General features: G+C 40.0%; 1 protein-coding gene across 2 annotated transcripts in view; it reads left to right on the plus strand.

Moving 5' to 3' along the window:
* Window positions 1-26,794, plus strand: part of LOC134536768 (uncharacterized) — a 35,452-nt gene extending 8,658 nt beyond the window's left edge. The window contains exons 2-6 of one of the 2 annotated variants that reach the window (XM_063376679.1): window positions 9,655-9,686; window positions 11,162-11,296; window positions 16,103-16,470; window positions 21,170-21,237; window positions 24,218-26,794. In XM_063376679.1, the coding sequence (XP_063232749.1) occupies window positions 9,655-9,686; window positions 11,162-11,296; window positions 16,103-16,470; window positions 21,170-21,237; window positions 24,218-24,691 (1,077 nt within the window). In that variant the 3' untranslated portion in view covers window positions 24,692-26,794. The remainder of the gene's footprint in view (window positions 1-9,654; window positions 9,687-11,161; window positions 11,297-16,102; window positions 16,471-21,169; window positions 21,238-24,217) is intronic. The other variant, XM_063376680.1, reaches the window with a different exon arrangement.
* The last annotated feature ends 239 nt before the right edge of the window (window positions 26,795-27,033 follow it).

Genomic DNA, 27,033 nt, shown 5'->3' on the forward strand with positions numbered 1-27,033 from the left:
CTCCGGCACCAGCCTTGACAGCTAGTAGAGGCTGGATGCACTTCGACCAGATCACACACCCTCTTGGTTTTTTTTATGAAGAGTTCCAGAGACGTGACGGACTTGGTCAAGCGCCTCGTGATACTCCTAGGCCGGGAATACCTACATTTGAGGTCAGCGGAACGGTTAGGGGGTAACGGGAGGCAGTGATGCTGGGAAAGGTGGCCTCAGCCTCTCTTGTAGCTAGCTCCCCCTCAAACACCACCAAGTCGCGAGGAAATGGCGTATCCACCACCCTGTGGTTCTAGTGAGCTCCTGCTGGTAGGATCCTGCGCTCTACGAGAGCACATGCCAGAAAATACAGCACGTTAAAACTATTGCAGCAGTTCATCTGTTGGAGAATCTGACTACAAAGAATGACTGATTTCAAGACTTCTACTGCTTGTTAAATATTTCGTGGAGTTTCTGGAAATACTTTGAAACTAACAGAAAAAGGTTTTCCGTAAACAAAGAGACAAAAGTAACCATTCTGAAATTTAAAAATGTCTAAAACAGTCATGAAAAAGAGCTTTGCATTTCCTAACTTCCACTTGACACATAAACCATTCACTTCACCATGGTAATAACCAAAAACCACATTTCAGGAACTAATTAATTTTTTTCCCATAACCCAACGTTTTATTCTCATTGTAACATTGCTAGAATCAATATTTTAACACTGCTGTTTCTTGAAACCTTTAAACTGAACTTACGGAAACGCCAAAGGCGCGTGATTTTAATTCGTTGCACGCCTCGTAGCCACAAGTATTGCGACGAAAATAAGGCCTTGCGCATTGAAGCGCCTGGGCGTTTTGAAGCTGGAATCACAAATACGCGACTGAAGCGACGCGACGGATGCTCGCGACGGACGCGATGCGAAAAAATATATTCGCTACCCAATAACGTTTGACACATCTGTGGCGTCAGTGCAACACAATTTGTGCCGATTAGAAATGCGTGCCGGAATGTTATTTTCAAGTGGTGGCTAAACTTGTGTATTGCTTAAATTACTATTATTAGTATATTTTAAAAGTATTTTTTAAATTTAATTTTATGTGAAATATTCTAAGCATTAAATTTGTATTAACCGTATTTATCTCTAACATGTCGACTTAAAAAACTTGTATACATTAATTGATTTCGATTGAGTGAACGTTGAATTGCATTTAACTTTATATATAATTGTTTATTTCTGTGTTTTTGAAAGGCTTAAAAACCACATGTTCACAACCAAGCGATATTTTATGTTGCATCGTATCCTTTTTGACTCTCTGCTTACGTACGTAATCGATGACTTTAGTTAATGTAGGTCTCATTATTGTATAATAGATAAATATTGTATATTATATGCATAATGTAGGTGTCGCTATTTTAATTCCAGCTTTATGCGCGTCGGAGTCAAACATAGCGCTTTACTTCGGCGGTCCAAAGAACTCCAGGCAGCCATGACCACTGGAAAGTAAGTTCGCAGGTAAATGGCTGTGCAGTTGGATACAGATACGGCACTAAAGCTCTCGCGCAGAGCACGGTATTAGGAATACTAAAAACACCACCTAGTGTGCAGGATTCTTAAGAGTGATCAGAGATCAGAGATCAAAGATCAAAGATCAGAACGCGCCGTCGACAGACGTCTGCCTGGAGAGTAGTGTAATAGTTTGCGTGACGTAGCAGGTCAAGTGTCGCGCTGCGATCATTTTTTTTTTTCCTTCCTTCCTCCGACCTATCCTTCAAGGTCGCCCCGCGGAACTTGGTGAATTATTTACCGACCCGAATGTCTCGGCGGATCGATGGAGCTGTCTCCAGAAATACACGCGGCACTTCTCCACACGCGAGGGCTCCCTTGTTATTCTAGCGCCCGTGTTTCGTGTTGCGCCCCGAGGCAGGTTAAACACGGCACTGCTAATGCACCATTTGTTATTCTGTTCGCGACTCCCTGGTTGAAGAGTACGTGTTGCTCATAGACGTTCTCATTCTTTCTGGGCGAGGTGCACTAACCATGCAAATAACATTTTTCTTCATATCACTATCATAGTTTTCTTTTCTCCACACAAATAATAACGTATATTTACAATAGCCGGAAGATAAGATTTTTCCAAAGTTTTAAACTCAAAACGTGAACATTCCAACAGTATAGAATTAGGCCTTAAAGCCTTACTTTGAAGCAACATCATGCAAGTATATGCTACTATGAATATAATTAACACAAAAATAAAATAACACATGTATTAAATAATGAGACCTACACTAAGGAACGTAATAGTTTATGTACGTCAGCAAAGTAAACAAAAAAAAGTTCATTATGAAACGCAATGACTGAGAGGCTAAATAACTAAATAACTTAATGATATAATCAGCGGAAGAGATTGTGTGAAATGATCACCATGAACGGGCTCTATAAAATTAATTATGACATAATTTGTTGTAGAGTTGGTTTGGAATTAAAATTTTAGCCGCACTTAAGTTTTACTTTCAAGGACGTTCTGGCAGACGTAGTTTTTATTCAGCTTCACACACCTCAAACAGTGGGTCATTTGAGACGTTTCCTCACAACTCAAATCACAGATACGGGCAAAGTTTACAGCAAGTGACCATCTCAGCACATGCAAACAGACAGATGTCGGGATGCCAATGAAAACTGAAATCTGAATGAACGGACTGGGATTTATAAACCGAATCCTACTGGAATGCGCGTCCAGTGTCTTATCACTCCGTCACTTCGCTCCGTTTCAGCAGATGTCGCTGTCGCCATTTTAATTGTATTCATTTGAAAAGTTCCGAAAGACTGCGAAATTGTTTTATTTTGAGTCATTATATGAGGTATTTTTGAGCTACTGTTCCCCCCAAGAGGTATCACAAGGAGATTTAAAAAATTTTATATAGATTGAGAAGTATGAAAGCAAAGTAAACTGACTAACAATAGTGTCCACTTAAGTAAACAATACGCTAGATTGTTGACAATGCACACGTTCTTTGGCTAATATTGGAAGTTCTCATTATTCTTCCTCATTTCTGGCATGCTCGCTGTCGAGCCCCTACTAGAAACAATCAAAGAAAATATTGAATTAATTGTTAGCATACCAAAATAACATAAAAGCCTCAGAAAATATTTATAACTAACAACAAAGGCATTTTCACATTTTCCAAATATTAATCTATGCCTGTAAATACCGATTAAACTACTATTAAAATTTCTTAGGTAACCAGAGACATTCATTCGTAATCACCCATTTTGTACAATCGACACTTTATCAAACATGGCTTACATTAACAGTAATTAGCGATGATGATTTAACTATGTTGCACAGCTAAAGAAATTTACCACTATCAGTCGCCATTGTAACCATGACTAGTAACATATATAAAAAAAGATATATAAAAAATATACAATTATGATACTGATATAATACTGAGGGCTAAAAATTGAATATTAATAACTCTAGCCTCAGTAATAAAGTTTGTTACTACTAAAATGTTTAATCACAGAAAATACCAAACAATTTACTGTGATGAATAGGACCCCCGCTGAGCTTGGGGCGTATTCAAGTTCAACACTCGCCTTAAAATCGTCGCCGTCGGGAAACCACAGCGAGTAGTCTTCTTCTCGCCTACTCGCCCGCCGAGTAGCGAAAATCCTGAAGGGCTGCCCATCCAAGGGGCAACAATTCAGACAACCTTTCAAAAACACCACTGTTAAATATATCCTGATGGGCTGCCCTTCCAAGGGGCAACCATTCAGGATTATAAAATTACGAAAATATACACATTTTAAGATACTGGAAGGGCTGCCCTTCCAGTCGCTTTACAAACTAACCACTGTCAGAAAAATCCTGAAGGGTTGCCCATCCAAGGGGCAACAATTCAGACAACCTTTCAAAAACACCACTGTCAGAAAAATCCTGATGGGCTGCCCTTCCAAGGGGAAAGTTTTCAGGATTATTTAAACACTTAAAGAAACATGTTTTCAGAAATTGGATGGGCTGACCTTCCAGTCGCTGTACAAACAAACCATTGCACAGAAAAATCCTGAAGGGCTGCCCTTCCAAGCAGGGGCGCAACAACAGGGGGGGGGGGGGCAAGGGTATTTTGCCCCCCCTCTGAAACCTTGAAGTGGGGGCAAACGAGGGCAAAGGAAGTGCTGTGTAATCAATTTGTAGATAATAAAACTGCTTAAATAGCACCATTTTCCACCGTGAAATACAAATTTTCCCGGGGGAGGACCCCCGGACCGCTTCAATAGGGGGGATAGATGATTCTTTATAAAAAGGTATATTGCCCCCCCCCCCCCCTTTTGGAAATTTAGTTGTTGCACCCCTGCTTCCAAGGGGCAACAATTCGGCTCCCCCGTCCCCTCACGCACGGACTTGCACGGCGGCGGCAGCTCCCGGAACCCTGGCAGCACCACGACGAGGTCTCGCCCGCGCCTCCGGGCAAGTCCATCTCGCTCGCACCTCCGACACACACCCTTACGTCACGGTTCCAACTACCATCGAAAATGTGATGACACGGGCATGGCGTGTTTCAGGGCGGTGGCACTTCCGTAATCTACTACATGACTACTAAAAAGTGAGGGTATAGTTATGGGAAATTACTATATTATATTTCATATTTGATTGCATTATATCTAGGGACCGGAAATATTCGCGGGTTCAATGACCTGTAGGATGAAATCCATAGTTCTACGTACACTCGGTCAAATGTCACCCACTCACTGGCTGCTGTCTTGTGAGACGTTCCAGCGAAGCAGCCTGTGATTCGATAAAGCTTTGGTTAGGTGTTTCTCATTGGTCCAGAGTCATCCAGGTGAGTTGTGAGCCAATAGCAGAGGCAGCACTAAGGTATAACGATTTGTATTTTAGCCTATCGCGAAATGAATTCGCGAATTTTTCCGGTCTCTAATTATATATAGTATCTAATAAACACTTATTATACTAGAATTTACTATTAAAGGAGATTTTTTTTTTTTGGAAAATATAGTGGAAAAACAGTGTATTTTTGGTACGATTGTAGACCGGTATTTGACCAACCAAACCTTCTTGTTCGTTGCTGCCACGCTGCGACTTGGACCAGTCTTGCACCAGCCTCTTGCGCCTTACTCGCTTCCTCCTTACTCGCTCGAAGAGTAAAACTTTTCTTCGTCGGTGGCGAGAAATTTGAGATACATTCTGCTAATCTACACCCAATAGTATCTTTGAATCCCAAGGTGCGAGTTTTTACCTTTTCCTCGCTGAGCGAGTCGGCTCTTAGAGCGAGCGGTCCCTTCCACTCGTAGAGCGAGTTACCTTTTCCTGGTAGTCTCACCTTATCTTCGAATGAGGTCACTGGCGCCATCCACTGCTGCTGTGCTTAAGTCCGTCTTTAATTAAGACAGAATTGGCGCTTACCAACGTCCGAGGCTAAGTCCATTCTTCGGGACGTCGTCGATTCTGGCAGCGCGACGTCATGAAGGCGGGCGGCGCACGAGGCAGCGGCGGAGCGATGTTGTTGTCTCGTGGTCTCTCTTCCTTCTACCTCTCTTCCTTCTACCTCCCTTCCTTCTACCTCACTTCCTTCTACCTCTCTTCCTTCTACCTCCCTTCCTTCTACCTCCCTTCCTTCTACTTTTCTTCCTTCTACCTCTCTTCCTTCTACCTCTCTTCCTTCTACTTTTCTTCCTTCTACCTCTCTTCCTTCTACCTCTCTTCCTTCTACCTCCCTTCCTTCTACCTCCCTTTCTTCTACCTCTCTTCCTTCTACCTCCCTTCCTTCTACTTTTCTTCCTTCTACCTCCCTTCCTACTACCTCTCTTCTTTCTACCTCTCTTCCCTCTACCTCCCTTCCTTCTACCTCCCTTCCGTCTACCTCTCTTCCTTATACCTCTCTTCCTTCTACCTCCCTTCCTTCTACTTTTCTTCCTTCTACCTCCCTTCCTTCTACTTTTCTTCCTTCTACCTCTCTTCCTTCTACCTCCCTTCCTTCTACTTTTCTTCCTTCTACCTCTCTTCCTTCTACCTCTCTTCCTTCTACTTTTCTTCCTTCTACCTCCCTTCCTTCTACCTCCCTTCCTTCTACCTCCCTTCCTTCTACCTCTCTTCCTTATACCTCTCTTCCTTCTACCTCCCTTCCTTCTACTTTTCTTCCTTCTACCTCCCTTCCTTCTACTTTTCTTCCTTCTACCTCTCTTCCTTCTACCTCTCTTCCTTCTACTTTTCTTCCTTCTACCTCCCTTCCTTCTACCTCTCTTCCTTCTACCTCTCTTCCTTCTACCTCCCTTCCTTCTACCTCTCTTCCTTTTTCTACTTTTCTTCCATCTACCTCTCTTCCTTCTACCTCTCTTCCATCTACCTCCCTTCCATCTACCTCTCTTCCTTCTACTTTTCTTCCTTCTACCTCCCTTCCTTCTACCTCCCTGCCTTTTACCTCTCTTCCTTCTACCTCCCTTCCTTCTACCTCCCTTCCTTCTACCTCCCTTCCTTCTTCCTCTCTTCCTTCTACCTCCCTTCCTTCTACCTCCCTTCCTTCTACCTCTCTTCCTTATACCTCTCTTCCTTCTACCTCTCTTCCTTCTACCTCCCTTCCTTCTACCTCCCTTCCTTCTACCTCTTTTCCTTATACCTCTCTTCCTTCTACCTCCCTTCCTTCTACTTTTCTTCCTTCTACCTCCCTTCCTTCTACTTTTCTTCCTTCTACCTCTCTTCCTTCTACCTCTCTTCCTTCTACTTTTCTTCCTTCTACCTCTCTTCCTTCTACCTCTCTTCCTTCTACTTTTCTTCCTTCTACCTCCCTTCCTTCTAACTCTCTTCCTTCTACTTTTCTTCCATCTACCTCTCTTCCTTCTACCTCTCTTCCATCTACCTCCCTTCCATCTACCTCTCTTCCTTCTACTTTTCTTCCTTCTACCTCCCTTCCTTCTACCTCCCTGCCTTTTACCTCTCTTCCTTCTACCTCCCTTCCTTCTACCTCCCTTTCTTCTACCTCCCTTCCTTCTTCCTCTCTTCCTTCTACCTCCCTTCCTTCTACCTCCCTTCCTTCTACCTCTCTTCCTTATACCTCTCTTCCTTCTACCTCCCTTCCTTCTACTTTTCTTCCTTCTACCTCCCTTCCTTCTACTTTTCTTCCTTCTACCTCTCTTCCTTCTACCTCTCTTCCTTCTACTTTTCTTCCTTCTACCTCTCTTCCTTCTACCTCTCTTCCTTCTACTTTTCTTCCTTTTACTTTTCTTCCTTCTACCTCCCTTCCTTCTACCTCTCTTCCTTCTACTTTTCTTCCATCTACCTCTCTTCCTTCTACCTCTCTTCCATCTACCTTCCTTCCATCTACCTCTCTTCCTTCTACTTTTCTTCCTTCTACCTCCCTTCCTTCTACCTCCCTGCCTTTTACCTCTCTTCCTTCTACCTCCCTTCCTTCTACCTCCCTTCCTTCTACCTCCCTTCCTTCTTCCTCTCTTCCTTCTACCACCCTTCCTTCTATCCCCCTTCCTTCTACTTTTCTTCCTTCTACCTCCCTTCCACTACCTATCTTCCTTCTACCTCTCTTCCTTCTACCTTTCTTCCTTCTACCTCCCTTCCTTCTACTTTTCTTCCTTCTACCTCCCTTCCTTCTACTTTTCTTCCTTCTACCTCTCTTCCTTCTACTTTTCTTCCTTCTACCTCTCTTCCTTCTACCTCTCTTCCTTCTACTTTTCTTCCTTCTACTTTTCTTCCATCTACCTCTCTTCCTTCTACTTTTCTTCCATCTACCTCTCTTCCATCTACCTCCCTTCCATCTACCTCTCTTCCTTCTACTTTTCTTCCTTCTACCTCCCTTCCTTCTACCTCCCTGCCTTTTACCTCTCTTCCTTCTACCTCCCTTCCTTCTACCTCCCTTCCTTCTACCTCCCTTCCTTCTTCCTCTCTTCCTTCTACCACCCTTCCTTCTACCTCCCTTCCTTCTACCTCCCTTCCTTCTACCTCTCTTCCTTATACCTCTCTTCCTTCTACCTCCCTTCCTTCTACTTTTCTTCCTTCTACCTCCCTTCCTTCTACTTTTCTTCCTTCTACCTCTCTTCCTTCTACCTCTCTTCCTTCTACTTTTCTTCCTTCTACCTCTCTTCCTTCTACCTCTCTTCCTTCTACTTTTCTTCCTTCTACCTCCCTTCCTTCTACCTCCCTTCCTTCTACCTCCCTTCCTTCTACCTCCCTTCCTTCTTCCTCTCTTCCTTCTACCACCCTTCCTTCTATCCCCCTTCCTTCTACTTTTCTTCCTTCTACCTCCCTTCCACTACCTATTTTTTCTTATACCTCTCTTCCTTCTACCTTTCTTCCTTCTACCTCCCTTCCTTCTATCCCCCTTCCTTCTACTTTTCTTCCTTCTATCCCCCTTCCTTCTACTTCTCTTCCTTCTACCTACCTTCCTTCTACTTTTCTTCCTTCTACCTCCCTTCCTTCTACCTCCCTTCTTCTACCTCCCTTCCTTCTACCTCCCTTCCTTCTTCCTCTCTTCCTTCTACCACCCTTCCTTCTATCCCCCTTCCTTCTACTTTTCTTCCTTCTACCTCCCTTCCACTACCTATCTTCCTTCTACCTCTCTTCCTTCTACCTCTCTTCCTTCTACCTTTCTTCCTTCTACCTCCCTTCCTTCTATCCCCCTTCCTTCTACTTCTCTTCCTTCTACCTACCTTCCTTCTACTTTTCTTCCTTCTACCTCCCTTCCTTCTACCTCCCTTCTTCTACCTCTCTTCCTTCTTCCTCGCTGCACTCTCCCGCGGAGGGTTGTACACACCCGAACTTCGGCGCCCAGAACCGACCAGAAAGATCGCGTCGGAGAAAGTTTCCGACCACGTGGTCTGACGTGTACCCCCTGGCGCCGTGGTCCACCCTCTCAGGGATGAACTGGAAGCGGAGTGTGGCGGGACGGTATGCCAGCAGGGGTTAGCACTAGCCAAAACTGGGCGTGAAAGAAGAGCGTTACGGGCGTGAACATTACACCCGTGACACTGCTTCATGTCGTTTATCTAAGTTCCAAGTTCCTGTTGTTTCAAACTGTTCATCGTGGGTGGGTTGTCTCCTCTTTTATCTTAAAAAAAAAATGCTGAGATACTTTTTAACTAGGTATTTCAATTCTGTAATGATACATTCAGTGGAAATAAATTCTTTGAATGCCATATAATTTAGTTAAAATATATTCGAATGTTTACTTATGTTTAATTAAGGAACCTACTGATAAACACGGAGTGTGGTTTAAAGATCTCTCTTCAGCCATAGCTACATATATGAGCATTGCATAATTTTCCTAGATACGTGTTCACTAAAATGTTGAGCATAATAATTCCTTGTATTCGCAAATGCCAAATTAAATTAAGATGGCAACTCTGATACAAAATTTTTAACGTATGTCTTAAACCAAGACGAAGTGTTTTAGACCGTGCTTATAACTGATGTTACATTCGGGAACTCGTGTGTTCAACCCCCTCTTCCCTTCCCGACAATACCAGAACTTGCTGTTGCTAGATAGTGATCAAATTTGTTCGAATTAAAATAAGATGAAGAAGATTTTTTTATCCAACCACACTTTTTCTAGTATTAGATCGAGTTTCTAATCAGAACGTATACACAGAAGAAATGAATACATCTGTTTGGAAATATTAGCTATCTAAAATGTTGCTTTCTGCTTTCTTTTCAGGTTTCGTCAAAGTACTGCGATGGAGGACATTAGTAAGTAAATATTAAAAAAAAATTAAAATATCAAATATTTAAAAGTAAATTTTATATCTTAATATGTAACCGCACATTCGTTTCAATTACATTCTCAAGTTGCGATAGTTAAAACTTAGGCCTTCTGATAATGAATTATGTGGTTTATTTAAATTTAATTTTAGTTTCAATTGTACAGAAAAACTCAAGTGAATAATTTAAATTATAACACAAACATGGCATAAGTTCATGAAAAGCAAATTCAGATATGCCACATTTAATAATACTAGCAAGACAAATGTTTATCATTTTACTCTTCAGCCAAGCCCTGTCAAAAGTGTTGTTTTAAATTTAAAAAAAAACATGCAAATAAAATTAGTTTTTGTGTAATAAACTGAAAAAAAAAACAGCTTATCTCCCCTGTTAAATAAATAGATAAATAATCGAACTTATCTCAAAATTATTAATGGATGAAAGTTTAATGCTCTTCGTTAACACTTTATTTTGTATTTTTTTATAAAATTAAAATAATAAAAAACACAAATCGATATACATACCATAATATCTAAATATTGTGTATTAATATTCACAAAACTTGATTTAGACCGTATATTAAAAATGTTTAATGGATACATCAGTTTTCACTGTTAAGTGACTAAACTCACAAACTGAGAAATTTTGAAATTTTCTGATAATTTCTTATTAAATTCTGCGTTGAGGTCAGGTCAATTGGAATGATGGTGTACACGATGTTTCGGCACGCCTTGTTGCAGCCATCTTCAAGGGCATACCGAAACGTCGGGCACGCCATTTTTGTTCATTGCCTCAACCCAGTAGCAGATGTAGTGAAATGGTGGCTGTCCTTAAACCCAGCTCTAGGCAAAGATTTCAAACACGATACCCGTACAGGATTCACTTTACGTAACAATTGAATCATAATTGACTTTAACTTGAATAGGATTAAATGACTATCAACAATCCTGAAAAAAAGGTATCGCTTAGATGTGATAAAACAGAGCTGTAAAGGACACACGGAAGTAATTATAGTATAACTACTAATAATACAAATGAAAAAAAAAATTCTGGAGATTAAAGATTCACAAGATTGAACAAAACAGCTAAATTTTAAAACTAAAGGGTTAGCAAAAAAAAAAAGGCTGTTTTTCTTAAAAAATTAAAAACTGGTACAAAGGTAACCAAACTTAAACTAAATACAGGATCAGATACGCCACAATTAGTTCGATGCCGTACACGAAAGCCTACGTTATAATTTTTTTTTCCTCCAGATATTCACGCAACATCTTTTTAACTGAAAAATATTTAGCTGTGCAAAAATTACCTATGGACTTTAAATTGGGCTTCAAATTATAATCATTTAATGCAACTTACAACTCGTGGCATGGTAGAAGTAGCCATGTGTGGCTGATGGTAGTTAGTGCATCTCACCCCCAGTGACTGTGTCCAAGTAATGCTGTTGTGTTGGCCTTGTGTTGCAGCTGCTCCCCACCCAAAGAATGCTGCACCCTGGACTGTTGTTACACCCCCTTCTCACCTCCAGGGTACCACCCCCCAGCCGTGCCTCCACCAGCCCATGTGTTCAACATCGTCATGTGGAACCACTGGTACTTCTGGTAGGGGTAGACCGCTTCCTTCTGCACACACCCGTTCTCTGTGGCGCTGCGTTGCGCTCAGTACCATTCGGAGGTGAAACAGATTCACACGTTTTCTGTTGCGAGAATTGGCTTTTATTTTGCTCGGAAACACGAACACTTTGCCACTCAATGCTCTTAAGGGAGTAGCACCCTAAATTATTTTGCTTATAGTTCACATTTTTACACACGAGTTTAAATACGTTCATAATAAATAAATTTTTATACCTGAAAAACTCAGAATTTTTTTTTTTTTTTTTGGTTTTTAGGATATAAGTTACTAATTTGATGTCGAAGGCTAGATAAGAATGGTTAATTCTAAACTGTATGCTACATGATTTTATGCTTTCAGTACATGTTAGAACTGACGTAACGTTTCTTAATTTCACAAAACATATCAAAGAAGGAATTGTTTAGTAGAAAAAGCCTTTTATAAACAATTTAATCAGGTTAGATCATAAATTTATTTAAAATCGTGTGCGGAACACGTAATATTAGAAGAGCACCAAGTAACCAATTTTTATTGATTTCATAGGCGTGTATTTTCTTGAATAAGAAGTTCTATGTTGATTTGCTGATGTTTACGTCGGCGCACCGCCATTTTATGGCGGGAATTTCATTAAACTGTAATTCGCATCAAGCGCCGCTTCAATTCGAGTTGCTTGCTGCTTCTTCCCTTACGTCTAACGGATTCCGTCTTAAAGTTTCTGCAACTTAGCTTAGGACAGGTAAAATTAAAACGCACAGCGGTGGATTATTCTCAGCACGCCTTCTTCCTCTAGAACGTCCTAGTATAATTTCACTAACATAAATATGCATAGCGTACATAATTAACATTCCGTAACACCAACTTCTATTAATTGTCGAAATGAGTACCTAGTGTTTCTGTGTGCAGAAATGTTTCGCAAGCTAATTTAATACAGTTTTGAAGAAAGCCGAGATGAGGCCATTGAGACACATTCCAAACATACAAGATCAACATCTACTCGAGCAACAAGACATCACGTATATAAGATATCTAAACGCAGTAGATTCAAGCTACCCCTGGTGCAGTTGTTCCACAAAAAAAAAAAAAAAAACATGTGAGCGAGTTTTTCAATTCTCGCCAGCAATGTGTAACATCTAACCTCGGTAACGAGAAAATTCACGTGTTCTCATGTCGCAAATAGACTTATAATACGAAACTTTGACACTAAATTTAACATAGAATTCTTTAAAATAATGCCTAGTGTGTTAAATATACGCTTGTATTTTCAAACTACATTTCCGGACGCGAATCTCACGTAGTTTCCGCACCCGCCACTAGAATTCGCTGCCGGAGCAGCTACGTGACTATCAAATCATTACATTTTCAGAGATAAATTGTAAACTATATAATGAAACGGCTCCAATAAAAGCGAAAAAGACTTGAAAAAATACTTAACCCCATATTTGAACCTGATTTTCGACAAGAAATTTTATTAAAATTACTGCCCATAATGTTTAAATTCATTAAACAGTCAACTCTATAAAGTTATCCCTTTGTCTTTGTGAACACTGGCTCGCGCCATCCGCCCCATATGGCATCACCTGGTTGCACATTTCCGTTCCATGCGACTTCTGTTCCATGTACGAAATTTCTCCTAACTAATGTCGTACATCGAGAGCTGAGATGTTACACATGAAAAATAGTCTGCCCATGTGGGTTATCTGAAAACTATTATTTGTGTCTTCGACCATTTAATAGTGTCTTTGGCGTGGAGCCTACGTTCTCGCAGATTCATTTCGTGAACGAGGCACGCTTACAGTGATTATCTATACTAATACATATTATTATTATTTGATACTATGTTTAATCTTTAGTAGTTACATTCCGTACTACTTTGGTCTTGAACCTCAAGTTGATATTAATGCTTCTCTTTTTTAAAAATGTGCGAGGCAAATTGTTTGTCTCTACTTGCAGTAGCTCCTTTTGTTGTGAACCTTTCTAACGTTTGGACTTACTCCACGGATATGCTGCTTTCTACACCTCTATCCTTCACGTGTGTGAATTTAGTGTCGTATTGCATTCTTTGTTATCTGCATTGTAGATATTTATCCTCTATCAAAGTAAACCAGTCTGGACAGCCTGATGCCATTCTGCAAAAGTATTTTTAGTCGGGGTGTTCTGTCTGGCTGACTGTGTAAGGGAATACTCCCCCTTTTGGTTTGTTTACCCAGCCAGCCCTCTTAGCATCAACCCTACCGGCATGGGGCCTCCACGGGCGTGGATACGGAATACGCATTATACGGAATCGGGAAAGGTGATACAGCTTCGGCCATGTCCAGAGGCTGAGTCTACCCATTCCAGCATAGTCACCATCTCAGCTCCTGTCTCACTCAGCTAACCAGAGAGTCGGCTGTGTTCCTAGCCCTCGGACCTTGATCAGCACTGCTGGCACCTACCCCGAGCCACCACATTTATTTCAAAGTAATAATAAAATGTACCAAAGAAATAACAATTATTTTTAAAATTATATACACCATTCTGATGGATGTCACACCATTTTAAACAGTATAAACCAGAAATTTTTCAGAGCTGTAACTCAAAAGTTATATTTTAAAAATTATTAATGTATATTCTAAGCAGGAGCGTGCTTGCGTGTACGTGTTTAACGTGGAGCAGTGTCAGAAATTTAAGTGATTGCTCCATGTACGTTTCTCTCTTCTTCGAGACCAATTTGAGTATGATATATTGTACTCATTCGTTCATGAAAAATAATCACTTCCTTCTCTTTGAAACTGTATATTTTAATTAATACATCGAGGGGAGAATTTTAAGATATTTAAGTATTTAGCTAAATTTAAATTATTTATTAATACCAATCTAAAAAATATATACAAAAAAAAACATAAAATATACATAATCTAGACAAAAAGTTAAACACAACTGAATATAAACAAACACTCACAAATTCCAACCAGTGGCAATGAAGGGTCGGTTCCTGACGATGGTGAGTCTCACACAGGGCATAAAGTGGCAGGGGACCACATCTATGGAAATGTTGATTAAATGTATGGGTGTAGAGGTACCACAAATCTCTACACTCGCCCGATTGCAGTCGAGTAATCTCCCGAATAACATACACGTTGTTAGCATCAAACCGAAGCTTGCTTTCAACCATCTGCTGTATTTACTACACACAGCACTCCCCTCCCCACCCACTCACCCAACCCCTCTGCCCTTCCTTGTCAGTCCAGGAGTGATGTGTCCCAAGCGCGCGCGCCTCTGACGTAGCCAGTATACCTGCCCCCTACCTTTGAATATATATACTGTATAGAAGTCGCCAGCCCAGGTTAAAATTTCTAATACGGTTTTGAGGTAGTTGGTTAATTCACCGCCGCAATCGCCACCATCTCTAGGGAATCGACTTGTGGTGGTCCCTAGCGGAGAAGTGTCGAACTCTTCAAACACCCCTTCCCCCTCCCGTTGAACGACCTTGAGCTGCAGTGAATGATGGGTGGGGGGTGCGGGGAATGACAGCGGGCGACAGGGCTGCGCTCTAACGTGTAAATAACAACTAAGACGACACAGGGCGTTACGGCAGCGCACTGCAGCGGTGAAGTTCCCAAGCTGCTCTTCATACGCTTCTGAAAAACGTAGAGTAAATCCTATCCACTCGCGACTTCTATACAGTATATATATTCAAAGCCCCTACCCCTCTACCATTGCAACTCTTCCGCACCCCTAATACCTGTGCGATTAGTCAACCCCAATGGGGCACCACGTATTTCAAGCCTCTTAATAGCATTGTAAGTACTTTCGTCGACCATGCTTGCATAGTCACCAGAGAAACGTTTCAAGCGGTAATGTGACAAAGGGAATAAAATTTTTACTATAGTTAAGACTCACAAATTCTTTTAGATCATCAACGAACGCCACCGTCCATCTCTTTCAAATCTTATGAAAATCCTTAATTTTTATGTTATGAATATGAAACCAAGAAAATACAAATTCGACAAAATGGTACTAAAACGTATACATGTATTAATCGGTTATATATCTTGAACCGGAAGAATTAGGTAAACAACCTATGTATATTCTGATGTATTCCTGTATAAAACCATTTTTTTTTTTGCTTTATTCTGTGTGGTTTGTAGTGTCAGAATCGTTAGTAGCCGATTTCAGAGAGAGAGAGAGAGAGAGAGAGAGAGAGAGAGAGAGAGAGAGAGAGAGAGAAATGCTTTATGTTTCACCTGGGAGTGAAATCTGTTTACTTCTATACTTCTTGGAGAGAGCTGTATTCATAGTCGTGCATAAATGGACGCTCGGGCGCGATGTATTTCGCATGGGACTACGGCTTGGTGGCCTACTCAGTTACGGCTTACCAATCGTGAGGAACCGGCATTGTTCCTGCGTGTTCGCCTCTCGATGCCTTATGATCAGGATCCCAGCGGCCAGTTTAGATGATGTAACGTACCACCATTTTGTTTTTCCGCCATCTTGAAAATCCGTAATTATTATCCGAAACAAGCGGTAATATTTCTAAAATTCATAAAAAAATTATTTAAATTAAATATTTGGTAAAAAAAAATAGTTTGCCATCTTTGCCGCCATATTGAAAATCTATAATTATTAAGCTATAAATTCAGGAAAAATTTCAAAAATCATAAAAAAAAAAAAATCACTTGTTGTAATAATAATTGATGAAATAGATTTCTGTCCTCGGCGAGATGGCGGAAAACAAAATGGCGGACGTGGAAAGATGTAAAATGGCCGCCGGCGGACGACGCAGCAGCACGTGTGGTCGGACCGCGCGGTCGCCGCAGGTTCCTGGTGCTGTTCGCCGTGCTGTCGTGCGTGGGCTGCTGCAGCCTGTGGCGGCGCTGGCGGCCGGGCGGGCGGCGCTGCTGGCGCGCGGACCGGGACCGCGCGGCGGGGGAGGACGACGACGAGGACGATGAGGACGAGGACGATGAGGCGAGCTCCGGGCGGCGCTCGTCGCACTCGTGCTGCCCGCCGCCGCCGCACGCGCCGCACTACAGCCGCTGCCGCGCGCCGCCGCCCTACGCCGAGGTGACCGCCAAGCCAGACCTCTACCCGCTCGTCATCAGCTACGGCGACTCGGGCAAGCCGCCCGCCGCCGGCTCCTACCTCATGGTGCAGTACTTCCGCAACTACATCGTGCGGCCCGTGGGTGAGTGCCGGCAGCTGCGGCAGAACCGCCACGACCGCACTACTCACAACACTCATTGTCGTCATTTACTTCGCAACACTCAACTTAGAACTACCATAACTTTGAAATACACAATTTAAAACTGCCATAACTTATAAACACACATCTTAGAACTGTCATAACTTACAACTATAGAACAACACACATAACTTAAAATTGTCATAATTTACTTCGAAAAAAAAAAACATAGAAAATCATAACCTAGAACTATCAGAACTATGAAATACATAATTTAAAACTTACATAACTTATGAACACACAACTTAGAGCTGTCATAACTTACAAATATAGAAAAATACACATATCTTAAAATTGTCATAATTTACTTCGAAACACACAACTTACAAACGCCGTAACTCAGAAAATCATAAACTAGAACTATCATAACTTTGAAATACATAATTTTAAACTGACTTAACTTATAAATAAACATGTAACTTATAAACACACAACTTGGAACTGTCATAACTTAGAAAATTCTGTATTATGTTATTCTAAGCAACGAAAGCACCTCTATAAGATGCAAACAAGTTTTGTGAGAGTCCCGTTCCAGCAGTACTGCAGGTGTGGGAGGATGCAAGAAAGTGTTTTACCGTACCTTCTATGTGTGCCCGTAGTCACTTGTGTGTAGGGACAGGCTTATCTATACTAATGTTATAAAGCTGAAGAGTTTGTTTGTTTGAACGCGCTAATCTCAGGAACCACTGGTCCGGTTTGAAAAATTCTTTCAGTGTTGGATAGTACATTTATCGAGGAAGGCTATGGGCTATATTATATTATCAATAACATTAGGGATACTTACTAAAAGTCCAATTTAGAATCAAATGCGCTGGAGGGGGTTAGATACAACATGCAGTACACGTACGAAGTGTGTGTTGACAATGCCACAGGTGCTAGAAGTTTATTTCATATTGCCTATTAACATTGTTGCCACGCACTAGATGCCTTATCATTCTTAATTTTCCCATACAAGTAAAAAACACCCGTGTGATATTAACAACGAAGCAATCAGTACCCTCATAAGAGTTCAATTAGTATTTAAATACTTTTTATCACTTTAAATCGCAAACCTAAACTAATGTTTTTTCTTTCTCTGTGTTTAATTTGTTTTTTCTTTTACTAGAATTATTTTTATTATTTTTAATTAATTTTTATTTTTCGGACCATCAATAATTTTCCTCTCCCGTTACAATTCTAACAAGGACTTTTGTGTGTTGTGTGTGTGTGTATATATATATATATATATATATATATATATATAAAGCGAAATACCACTCACTAACTCACTCATCACGAGATCTCTAAAACTGTACACCCGATTGACTTGAAATTTAGCATAGTTACTCATTTTGTGATGTAGACGCTCACTAAGAACGGATTCTGCGGAAATCCGATCCCAAGGGGAGTTTTGGGGGCGTAATATATAAATATTTCTAGTTTTTGGTAGGAAATCACCATGGCAACGGCTGTTGCTTTGTTGATGCTTCATTCGTCTCTATGGCAACGACTATTTCATTGTTAGTGCAGTCCTCATCACCGTTGAAATTTTGCGGGTACTTTAAATATCAAAAATTGCCCTTTTTTTTCAAGTATATATATTTTACAGACTTGAAACTTCACAGTAATGTTCCTTATGTTACGCAGGATGACATTTTCCGAAAATTAGATCCCATGGGTGGTTAAAACCAGACAACAGTGGGTACTTTGTCTGCATGAGAACAGGATTTTGCATTGTTCATGCCTTCTGCGTCTCCATGGCAACGGGCATCGCGCGGCAGTGGCGTACCCACAAGGAGGGGCATGTATAATGAGCGGCGCAAGAGTGATCTGCCTGTAGACTGCCGTAGCAAAGTACGGGTACGTACATCAGTTGTACGTTGCGTGCACGAGTCGGGAAACCATCGGTGCTATTCATTTTCTCTCCGGTACATTATACAGCATTGTAATAAATTTTCACTGAATTTTTTATTATTTACCATTACTGTAAATGGGAGATGTGGCTTAATTTTTTCCCATTAGTATAGCCGTGCGAAGCCGGGTCGGGCAGTTAGTACGGTGATAAAACCGAAATAACACCGAAAAGCATGTCAAAACACAGCATAACACCGAAATGCAAAGTAATACACCGTGTAGTAGGTACCAACATGCTAGCTATATCATGGGATAAAGTAGCATTTAACCAAAAATTAACTCAAATAATAATAAAATAACATTTTAATGTTTGAAATTCAAGAGAATGTCGTTATTTCTGGACAAAAAAGTACTAAAGTGCACGAATCAGAAAAATTAGTTTCGTTTGTTTTATTGTGGATCTCAATTCAAAACAAATTCAAACCATAAATGCTTGAGAATTTTTTATTGTAGGAATGTAGGTGTCTAGACCAATTTACTAAACATTATTTTAACGTGAAATTACTGCATATAAATTCTACCCCTATTTAAGTGGAGTAAGAACTACAGAACAGCGCTTGTAAAAAAAAAAAACAAAAAAAAAACAATAACACCAAAAACCTCAGTTTTAAGAACGAAATTGGCCTAAAAATAAAACCATTAAATCTTTTCTCTACTTATGGGTTTATATCCCGCTTCAGGTCATTATTTTATTTTTACGTTTGTGTACTTTTCTTGAGTGATCGAACTTCAACAACAAAATAATAATAATAATATAATATATTGAATTATTTTTGCATAGATCGCTGGAAAAGTTGAATTTTTAACATTTTTGTGCAGTATGAATAAAGAGAACTAAATAAAATAAATAACTGAACCTTTTTTTGAAGGGCTAAAGGCAATGCTGGTAGCCACTGCGTGGTATGTAGGTATAGTTTTTAATTTTTACAGACAAAAAAAATTTAATTTTATTTAGCCTTTAAATCATAAAACTCTAAATTTTAAAAGGACATGTGGTTTTAAATATTTTTTTTCTGAAATAAATTTAACCATATCCCGTAGCAGCCAGTAAAATTGACTTTAAACATAAAAATTTCCAGTTTTATATTCTACATATATTTCATTCTCCTTATCCATATTCCACAAAAACGTTAAAAATGTAACTGTGGCAGCTAATTATGCAAAAAGTATGCGATGCATTTTTTTTTAATTTAGTGAAAGTTAAGCCACTCAAAACGTCTACAAGTTTAACCGTGTAGAACGTAAACATAAAATAACTGTCTGGAATGGAACATACACGCAGAGATTTGGACTATAGACTTGAGAGATGCTGGTAAGATCAGGTTTTTCAGTAGTGTTTTGGCAGTTACGAGGCGAGACAGTATTAGTTAAGTGAGACAGTGCAAGAAAGAGCAGGAGTACAGGACTTGAATTAGATCTCTGAAAAAAAAATGGTATGGCCATGTCCAGAGAAAGGGAAAATAGAGGCTGCCTAGGAAAATGATGGATTCGAAGTACACAGGAAGAAGGTCCCAAGGAAGACCAAGGAGAAGGTGGGAAGAACATATAAAGAAAAGAGTACAGGAAAGAGGAGAAGAATGAAACAAGTGAAGGAGAAGGATTAGTGGAGTGACAGAGGAAGATGGAAGCTTTGCTGACCCAGCCACAGGCTGGTAGCAGTTGTTGATGATGACGACGACGATGATGGTGATGATGATGATTATATGAGTACTTTAGGTGTATTTGTTGGTGTGATGTGGAAATAATTTTTCTGTATATTTTAATCATCCAAAAATCTAGGTTAATATAAAACACAATAATAAAAGTAACTCTAAAGATAAAGTTATTGTTATGTGTTTTGTTCTAGTAAAATATATGGGAATAATCCTATAATATATATCACAAACAATTAAATATAAATTAGAGTTATCCTTTATTTTTACTAACATTAATATTTAGAATTTATCATTTAAATTATTAATATTTTTATTATTTTAATCGATTATTTAGTGTCAAAAATTTACTAATTAAGTAAGTAATGCCACATTATAAATTTTCATTGCAAATTTTACTTAAAAAATAAACATATAATAATAACATTACTAATGACAATAATCAATCATTCCCACCAACAAATTGAAAGGGATTTGAAAGCAAACAGCAGACAGAGTAATTGTATTCCCTCCCGAAATGAAATTCCAGGTACACTTCTGACAATAGACACGGGTGTGAAAAAAAACCTATCTTAACTCGTTTTAAACACAATTTCATGTGAGTAGTGTACAGGGAAAAAAACTGCCCCCCTTCTGAAGTGGAGAAAAATTATTTAAAATATTAAATACATTGAAAATAATGTTTTCTTTTTATTTTGTCATTATTTATTATTGTATGCCCCATGAACCATCCACCCCCGTCAAAGAGGTTGAATTCCGGTAAAAGCTCCCCTTCTGTCAGATTCCAAACATCCTCCCACCCCACAATTTTCTGTTTTAAGTAGCATACGCCCTTGCACAGCTTCCCATATAGTTACTTAAATATCTACTGTAAAATATGTACTTGTCCTCCTCCTGTTGAACCGTCTTTGATATTTCTTCAACGGGATGCACTCTCTCTGAACAATTTTATGTAAAAACCCCATGATTTTTTTTTACGTGGTCATCTTTCGTGGAAACCAGACAACAACGCAGGTGCTTAAGGATGTCATAAGATAAAAGCAACAAGATTAAAACTGGAAAAATATATTTGTAAAAAAAACGATGTTTACTTCCAGGTTCTCTGTCTGCAACCAGCACAGCTGACTCCCTGAGCTCAAGTTTTCTTTGCAGCGCTACAAACGAGGTGAGGCGCTCTACCAGAGCACACAAACAGAAAACCCCCTTCCCTTCACTTGGAAGCGGGTGTCAGGCATGCGTCTCCAGGTTTTATTTGTTGGGTGTGCCCAGTTTTGGGACCCCTTTGTCAGAGAGGGAGGGTTTTTTTTTGTGGCTTTCTGAAGGTAATTTATTGCTCTCAAAAGTCCCAATAGGTATAATAAATTGATCATAAGAATTACTAAAAAATGTATGTCAACTCAATACACTTTGATGCCTACAAAGTTTGCAAAATTAATTGTTAAGATTGTGTATTTGTTTTAAAAGTCTCATTTTCAATTTTCAATGTATTTTATTGCTTGGTTCGCGCGCATCGTACAAATTCACTCTCATTAATTTTTTTCTCCAAAACGCGCCCTAAAGAAGTATAACTTCAAAAAAAATGCTTGTGAGTACCACGATGGTATGACACATTTGTTAGGGCTGTGTTGTTAACCCTTAAGTGGATACATGTTTGTTGCATACTCTTAAGTATACATGGGGTAACTTATTACCCCAGTTTTATAAGTATCAGAAATATGTACCAATTCTGAAATTTTACTCCGAATATCATTTACAACATGTGTAGACATGTACTACCAACATAAAAAATAACTACAGCACACAATAGAGTCTTAAATCAGCTTGATAATTATTTGTTGCGGGACAGACAGACATCTACTTTTTTTCGTGCACATGGGCTTATCACACATTATACACAAGTTTAGCACATTTTTTTAGAATATATTTCTGTTTGGCCTTCTTTACTTATAATCACAAAAATAACACCTTGAAGACTTTGCGTTTTTGTGGGTACCACGGGCGTAACCTGTTTGTCCACTTCCAAAATATTTTCGAAATCTTTTCTTCAGCTCTTCAGGTCACATTTTTTTTTAATGTGATTCACTGTATGGGGGCCTAGCCAGCTGCAAATCAGCTGCATTCCTAGGCAACTTTTTTATAGTTCAAAAAACATTCCCTTTGTAACCAAACTGACATTATTTATTACATAAAGAGCAGACATCTACTCTGTGATCTGTGCAAGTGTGCATATAGGCTTAGTACACTTTGCACAATAAATTTTTGTTTTGCGGTCTTTACTTCTATCACACAAATGACACCTTGGAGACTTTGTTTTTTTTTGTGGGTACCATTGGTGTTATCTCTTTGTCAACTTCTAAAATATGTTCAATATCTTTCTTGAGCTCTTGAGGCAATTTTTTGAAAGGCGATTCACCTTATGGGACATAGCCAGCTGTAAACCAAGCTGATTCAGAAACACTTTTCTTATGGGCTTCTTTGGCTTTGTGGTTAGATTGAATAGAATGTTCGAGTTTATGCCTGCCTGATCCAACATGCCAAAAAAATATCTTAGTAGCCATCTTCTTGTTCGACGTGCTACTGAATAGTTGTGAACCAATTGGTCAAAAGTGTCAACACCACTCTTCGTAGAGTTATAAAACTCGATGATCTCTGGTTTTTTTGTATCCTCATTGACAGACTTAGTTGAATGCATTGTAGAAAGCAAAATAACAGATTTGGAGCGCTTAGGAGTGAACGAGACGAGCGTTTTTTTCTCACAAAATGCAAATTGCGACAGAAAAACAGCCTTCTTTCTATCTGGTAAGAAGCTAGCTGGAATTTCTTTTTTGTTGTGGCGCAAGGTGCCCACGATTGTAAGACCATGTTTTTTCAACATGTCGTCCGCCAAAGAAATGGATGTGAAATAATTGTACATCGTTATATTTCTGTTTGTTCCATGGATAGATGTAGTCAATTGTTTCACAATTTGACTGGCTGCAGGCTCTTGTGAAAGTCGCTCTTCTTTGCCTATGTAAGGCATTGCACTAACCATGTAATATGTCCTACTATCGCACATGGTGTTAATCTTGATGCCATATTTATGTGGTTTAGAAGGTATGTACACTCTAAACGGACAGTTGCCTCTGAATCCCAACAAATGTTAATCAACTGTGCAATATGCATGTGGAACATAGCACTCTGTACAGTGCTTTATAAATCCCAAAGCTCACGTATTGGTGAAAATTTGTCTTCTCGATTTCGGCTCTCTTTATCGTCAAATCTTAGACATGAAAGCAAGAACTTGAATCGTGTTTCACTCATAATAGCTCTATAGATTTTTGGACCCTGTTTAGAAAACATTTCACTAGTAGAAAAATGTGAGTCTTTCCGAGCTCCTGATACATACAGAAGTCCTATTACAGCGAGTATTTCACTGAAATCGGTGACATCTACATACCTTGTCTCTTCTTTGTACCTCAGTTTCTGTCTTTATATTTCTTGGTTAGTATACATTACAACCATAGCTTAATCAAACAACACTTTCCATGCTTTCAGTTCACTATCTACGTTTCTAGCTTGTCCAACAACACCTGGCAATCTCAGAAGTAAGTTGTGACATATAGTTTTAGATAAAGGCGGCGCCAGTTTACTCCACTTGAATCCATTCCGGGCGATGACGACATTGTTGGCATTTTCACTGTCTTTTGTGTAAGAATTTTCTACGTCCGAAATTTGATCATCGTGTTCGGATACGATTTCCACATTGTCCTCACAATCACTTTCATTTTCGTCTTCATCCGAGTCCACTTCATTCAGCCATTGTTGCACAGTTATTTCAAAGTCTGGGTCCAAGACATTCACAGGCCTTTTACTCGCCATAAATAAAAATAAAAAACTTAAACTGCTGGAATTTTACACACACAAACATATACAGGGGTAACTTGATACCCCAACACTCTTTTTTTTCCCATTTATCAGAGAGCAACAGGAACTATTTAACTACTAGCTGTAATACTGGGACACTCAGTGTTACCAACTTCAGGATGTGAAAGTTACCTTGGTAATAATAATTGTGTGGGGTAACAAGTTACCCCTGTATCCATTTAAGGGTTAAGACGGTGGTGGATGGTTGTATGGATGTGTATCGTGTTTGACGGCGCGACCAGGCGAACTGCGTGGTGCCGCCTCCTTACTCGTCCAGCCTGGACGGGCTGACGGAGCCCTCGGAGAGCCTGCCGGTGCCCGCGCCGCCTCCCCCGCCGCAGAGCTTCGTGTCGGCGACGGCGCTGTCGACGACCGGCTCGGACGTGAGCAGCCTGGCGGGCGGGGGGTCTCCGCCCCAGGCCACATCGCCCACGCAGGAGATCCGCGAGATCCTCGACAAGATCCAGCAGCTGCCTTTGAGCCCCAAGCGGCGCGCCCCGGCGGCAGCTGCGGGGCACCGCCACTGGCTGCCGCGCTCCGCCCCCACCACGCCCTCCGGGGTCGCCCCGCCGGGACCGCTGCTGCCCCCGGCGCCCCGGCCCTCCTCCGGGGGCAACAGGCGGTGGCACGGGTCCGCCGGCGGCACCGAGGACGGCAGCCCCTTGCTGGGCGAGCCCGGCTCCGGAGACGATCAGGACGGCTCCGACCAAGTGTGACTCCTGCTTCTGGGCCAAGAGTAGCTCCCCGTGCCTCGGCGAGATCCCCACCCCCCGAGTGTTCGCACAAGTGCGCCAGTCACATCACCATGCTTTTTTTTATCCCCCTTCAGAAAATTCTAAAAAAGGCATATCCAGCCAACCACAACTCGTATCTCCCTTGCAACAATTCCACAGATGTGCCACTTGTACGAGAATTATAAACATTCTATCAGGGCACGTGGCTAATGAGTAGCCCTACTCTAACTCTCGTCTTTCAGAAATGTTCTAGCTAGGGTACTCCTACCATCAACATCTTAAACCTCCCCGGCGACAGCTGAAGGGAGGATGGGAGTGCCTGTGACATCATGGACGACTGTTCTGCTGCGAGGGCAGTACTGTTTCGATGTCAAAAAAAAATTCCTGCGAAAATGCTTGGCTCCGCCCTGCTGCTAGGATTCCTCGGACAGCCTCACTCCATCGGGACGATGCTCGTCCTCTCTCTACTAATCGCATAACCAGACTGTTACTGACAGCTTAAGAGAGGCTGGGGGTTTCCTCTACTTTTACATACTGCCAACGGATATCATCATTATTTTAGTAAAATATTTGGCTGAATCCTAAATAGCCAAATAACTAAAAGAATGGCTTAAACATGAAACGACATTTTATGGAAATACATGAGCCAGTGATGTTAATTTTAGTTTTATTCCATAAATAGCAAATATCTCGTGCATGCTTCTCGACAATTTGTAGTGAACTGAACTAAATTTTCTCACATTCCTCAGTACTGGTACCAAATGTGTTTTTTCTTAGTGTTAAAATACACATATTTCGTTTGAATTTGAAGAAAAAAAAAGTTATAATGAATGTGCTACTAGAACATAAAACATGGTCACTATTGAAGTGATGATTTGATCAATCTGAGAAAGCGAGTATCCAATTAAGTGGTAACCCACAAATTTACCAGTATGGTGCAGGACTTACATGAAAGGCGAATGCGTTATTGGCAAAATTTAGGTCATCATACTAGTTCCTATATTATGTTGAGACTGTTGGCTAAATTCTTGTGCAGAATGTATTTCTGAAGCAAGTAACCAAGAAAAACTCAACACCACATGGTGGCTAGAAAATTAATTCGATAGCAATATATTGTGGTGTTTGTTCTTTCCTAAAATATTTGTAAACTTGCTTTTTACCAAGTATTCTTTAAGTTTAATACATGATAAAAATACGGTGTAATAATTGAATTTGTCTAAATATGCTCGCAGTATTGGCCAACAAATTGTGGAAGACTACGTATAGTCTGAAAGATGGTGTAGATTAAACTGCCTAATTTGTATGAATTTTGTTTAAAACTTTTGCGAAGTTATAGTTAATATTGCATAATGTTACGAGCATGACTGAAAATAAGGCCAGTAAGTTTTGCTTCCGTGACTATTTTGATTATTAATGAGAAGTTTAACTGATTGTCTTCCAAATTGTGTTTGCTCTTATTAGTGACTGTCAACGCATTCATGTTTTTCGCAGAACCATAATCATGGAGAATGTGTTGGAAATGTGTGCCGGGATTACGTGCAGTGTTGTAAACATTACACTTCAAATCATACTATCATGGTCAAGATGCCTTACACAAGCTTACATGCGACAGGAACAGAATCACCAACAAAAGTTCATCTTGCTAATATATATAGCTATTATATACACTATTCATTGTAATGACAAACATATATAAATATTGCATTGTTAAACATTACTCCTGCCTACATCATTGGCATTTTGTACATAAAATTAAATTTTTTTACAAATTCTTAAATTCTAGATGGTCATCTTAATATTCTTCTGTATGTGTCAAAATTTTATAGCTTGGTATTTACATCACAGCAGTTGGCTATCAAAGTTCACTTAAACTCCATTATACTTTATCATTTTATGTAACAGTAATAACATGTGCTACAACAATCGCGCACTGACAATAAAAGTAATCAGTAACCGTAACAGTAAGCTTGAGATCAATGGAATGGTTTTCAGATAAAATACTTTGTAGTGGTCTCATATTGTGCCAGATTTGTTATTTGTTATTTATGTGTTGCTGCAAAGCAATTAAATGTTATTGTTCATGTCTACCTTTTTTTTCGTGACAACATGGTTCCTTGTGATTTAATATATTTTTGGCAAATTATTTTAAAGCACTATGTCCACTAACATTAGGTGGTTGCGAGCGAGCGAGAGAGAGAGTTATGACTTTACGAATTGTGTTACATATTAGTAGATACATCTCTATGCCATCTTATCATACCACTATCACGATATATTCTCACCAGACTTCCCAACTGCCACCTGTTCTTTAAAAGTCTATTCCA

Source organism: Bacillus rossius, chromosome 11 (genome assembly GCF_032445375.1).
Source record: "Bacillus rossius redtenbacheri isolate Brsri chromosome 11, Brsri_v3, whole genome shotgun sequence".
Taxonomy (NCBI): Eukaryota; Metazoa; Arthropoda; class Insecta; order Phasmatodea; family Bacillidae; genus Bacillus; species Bacillus rossius.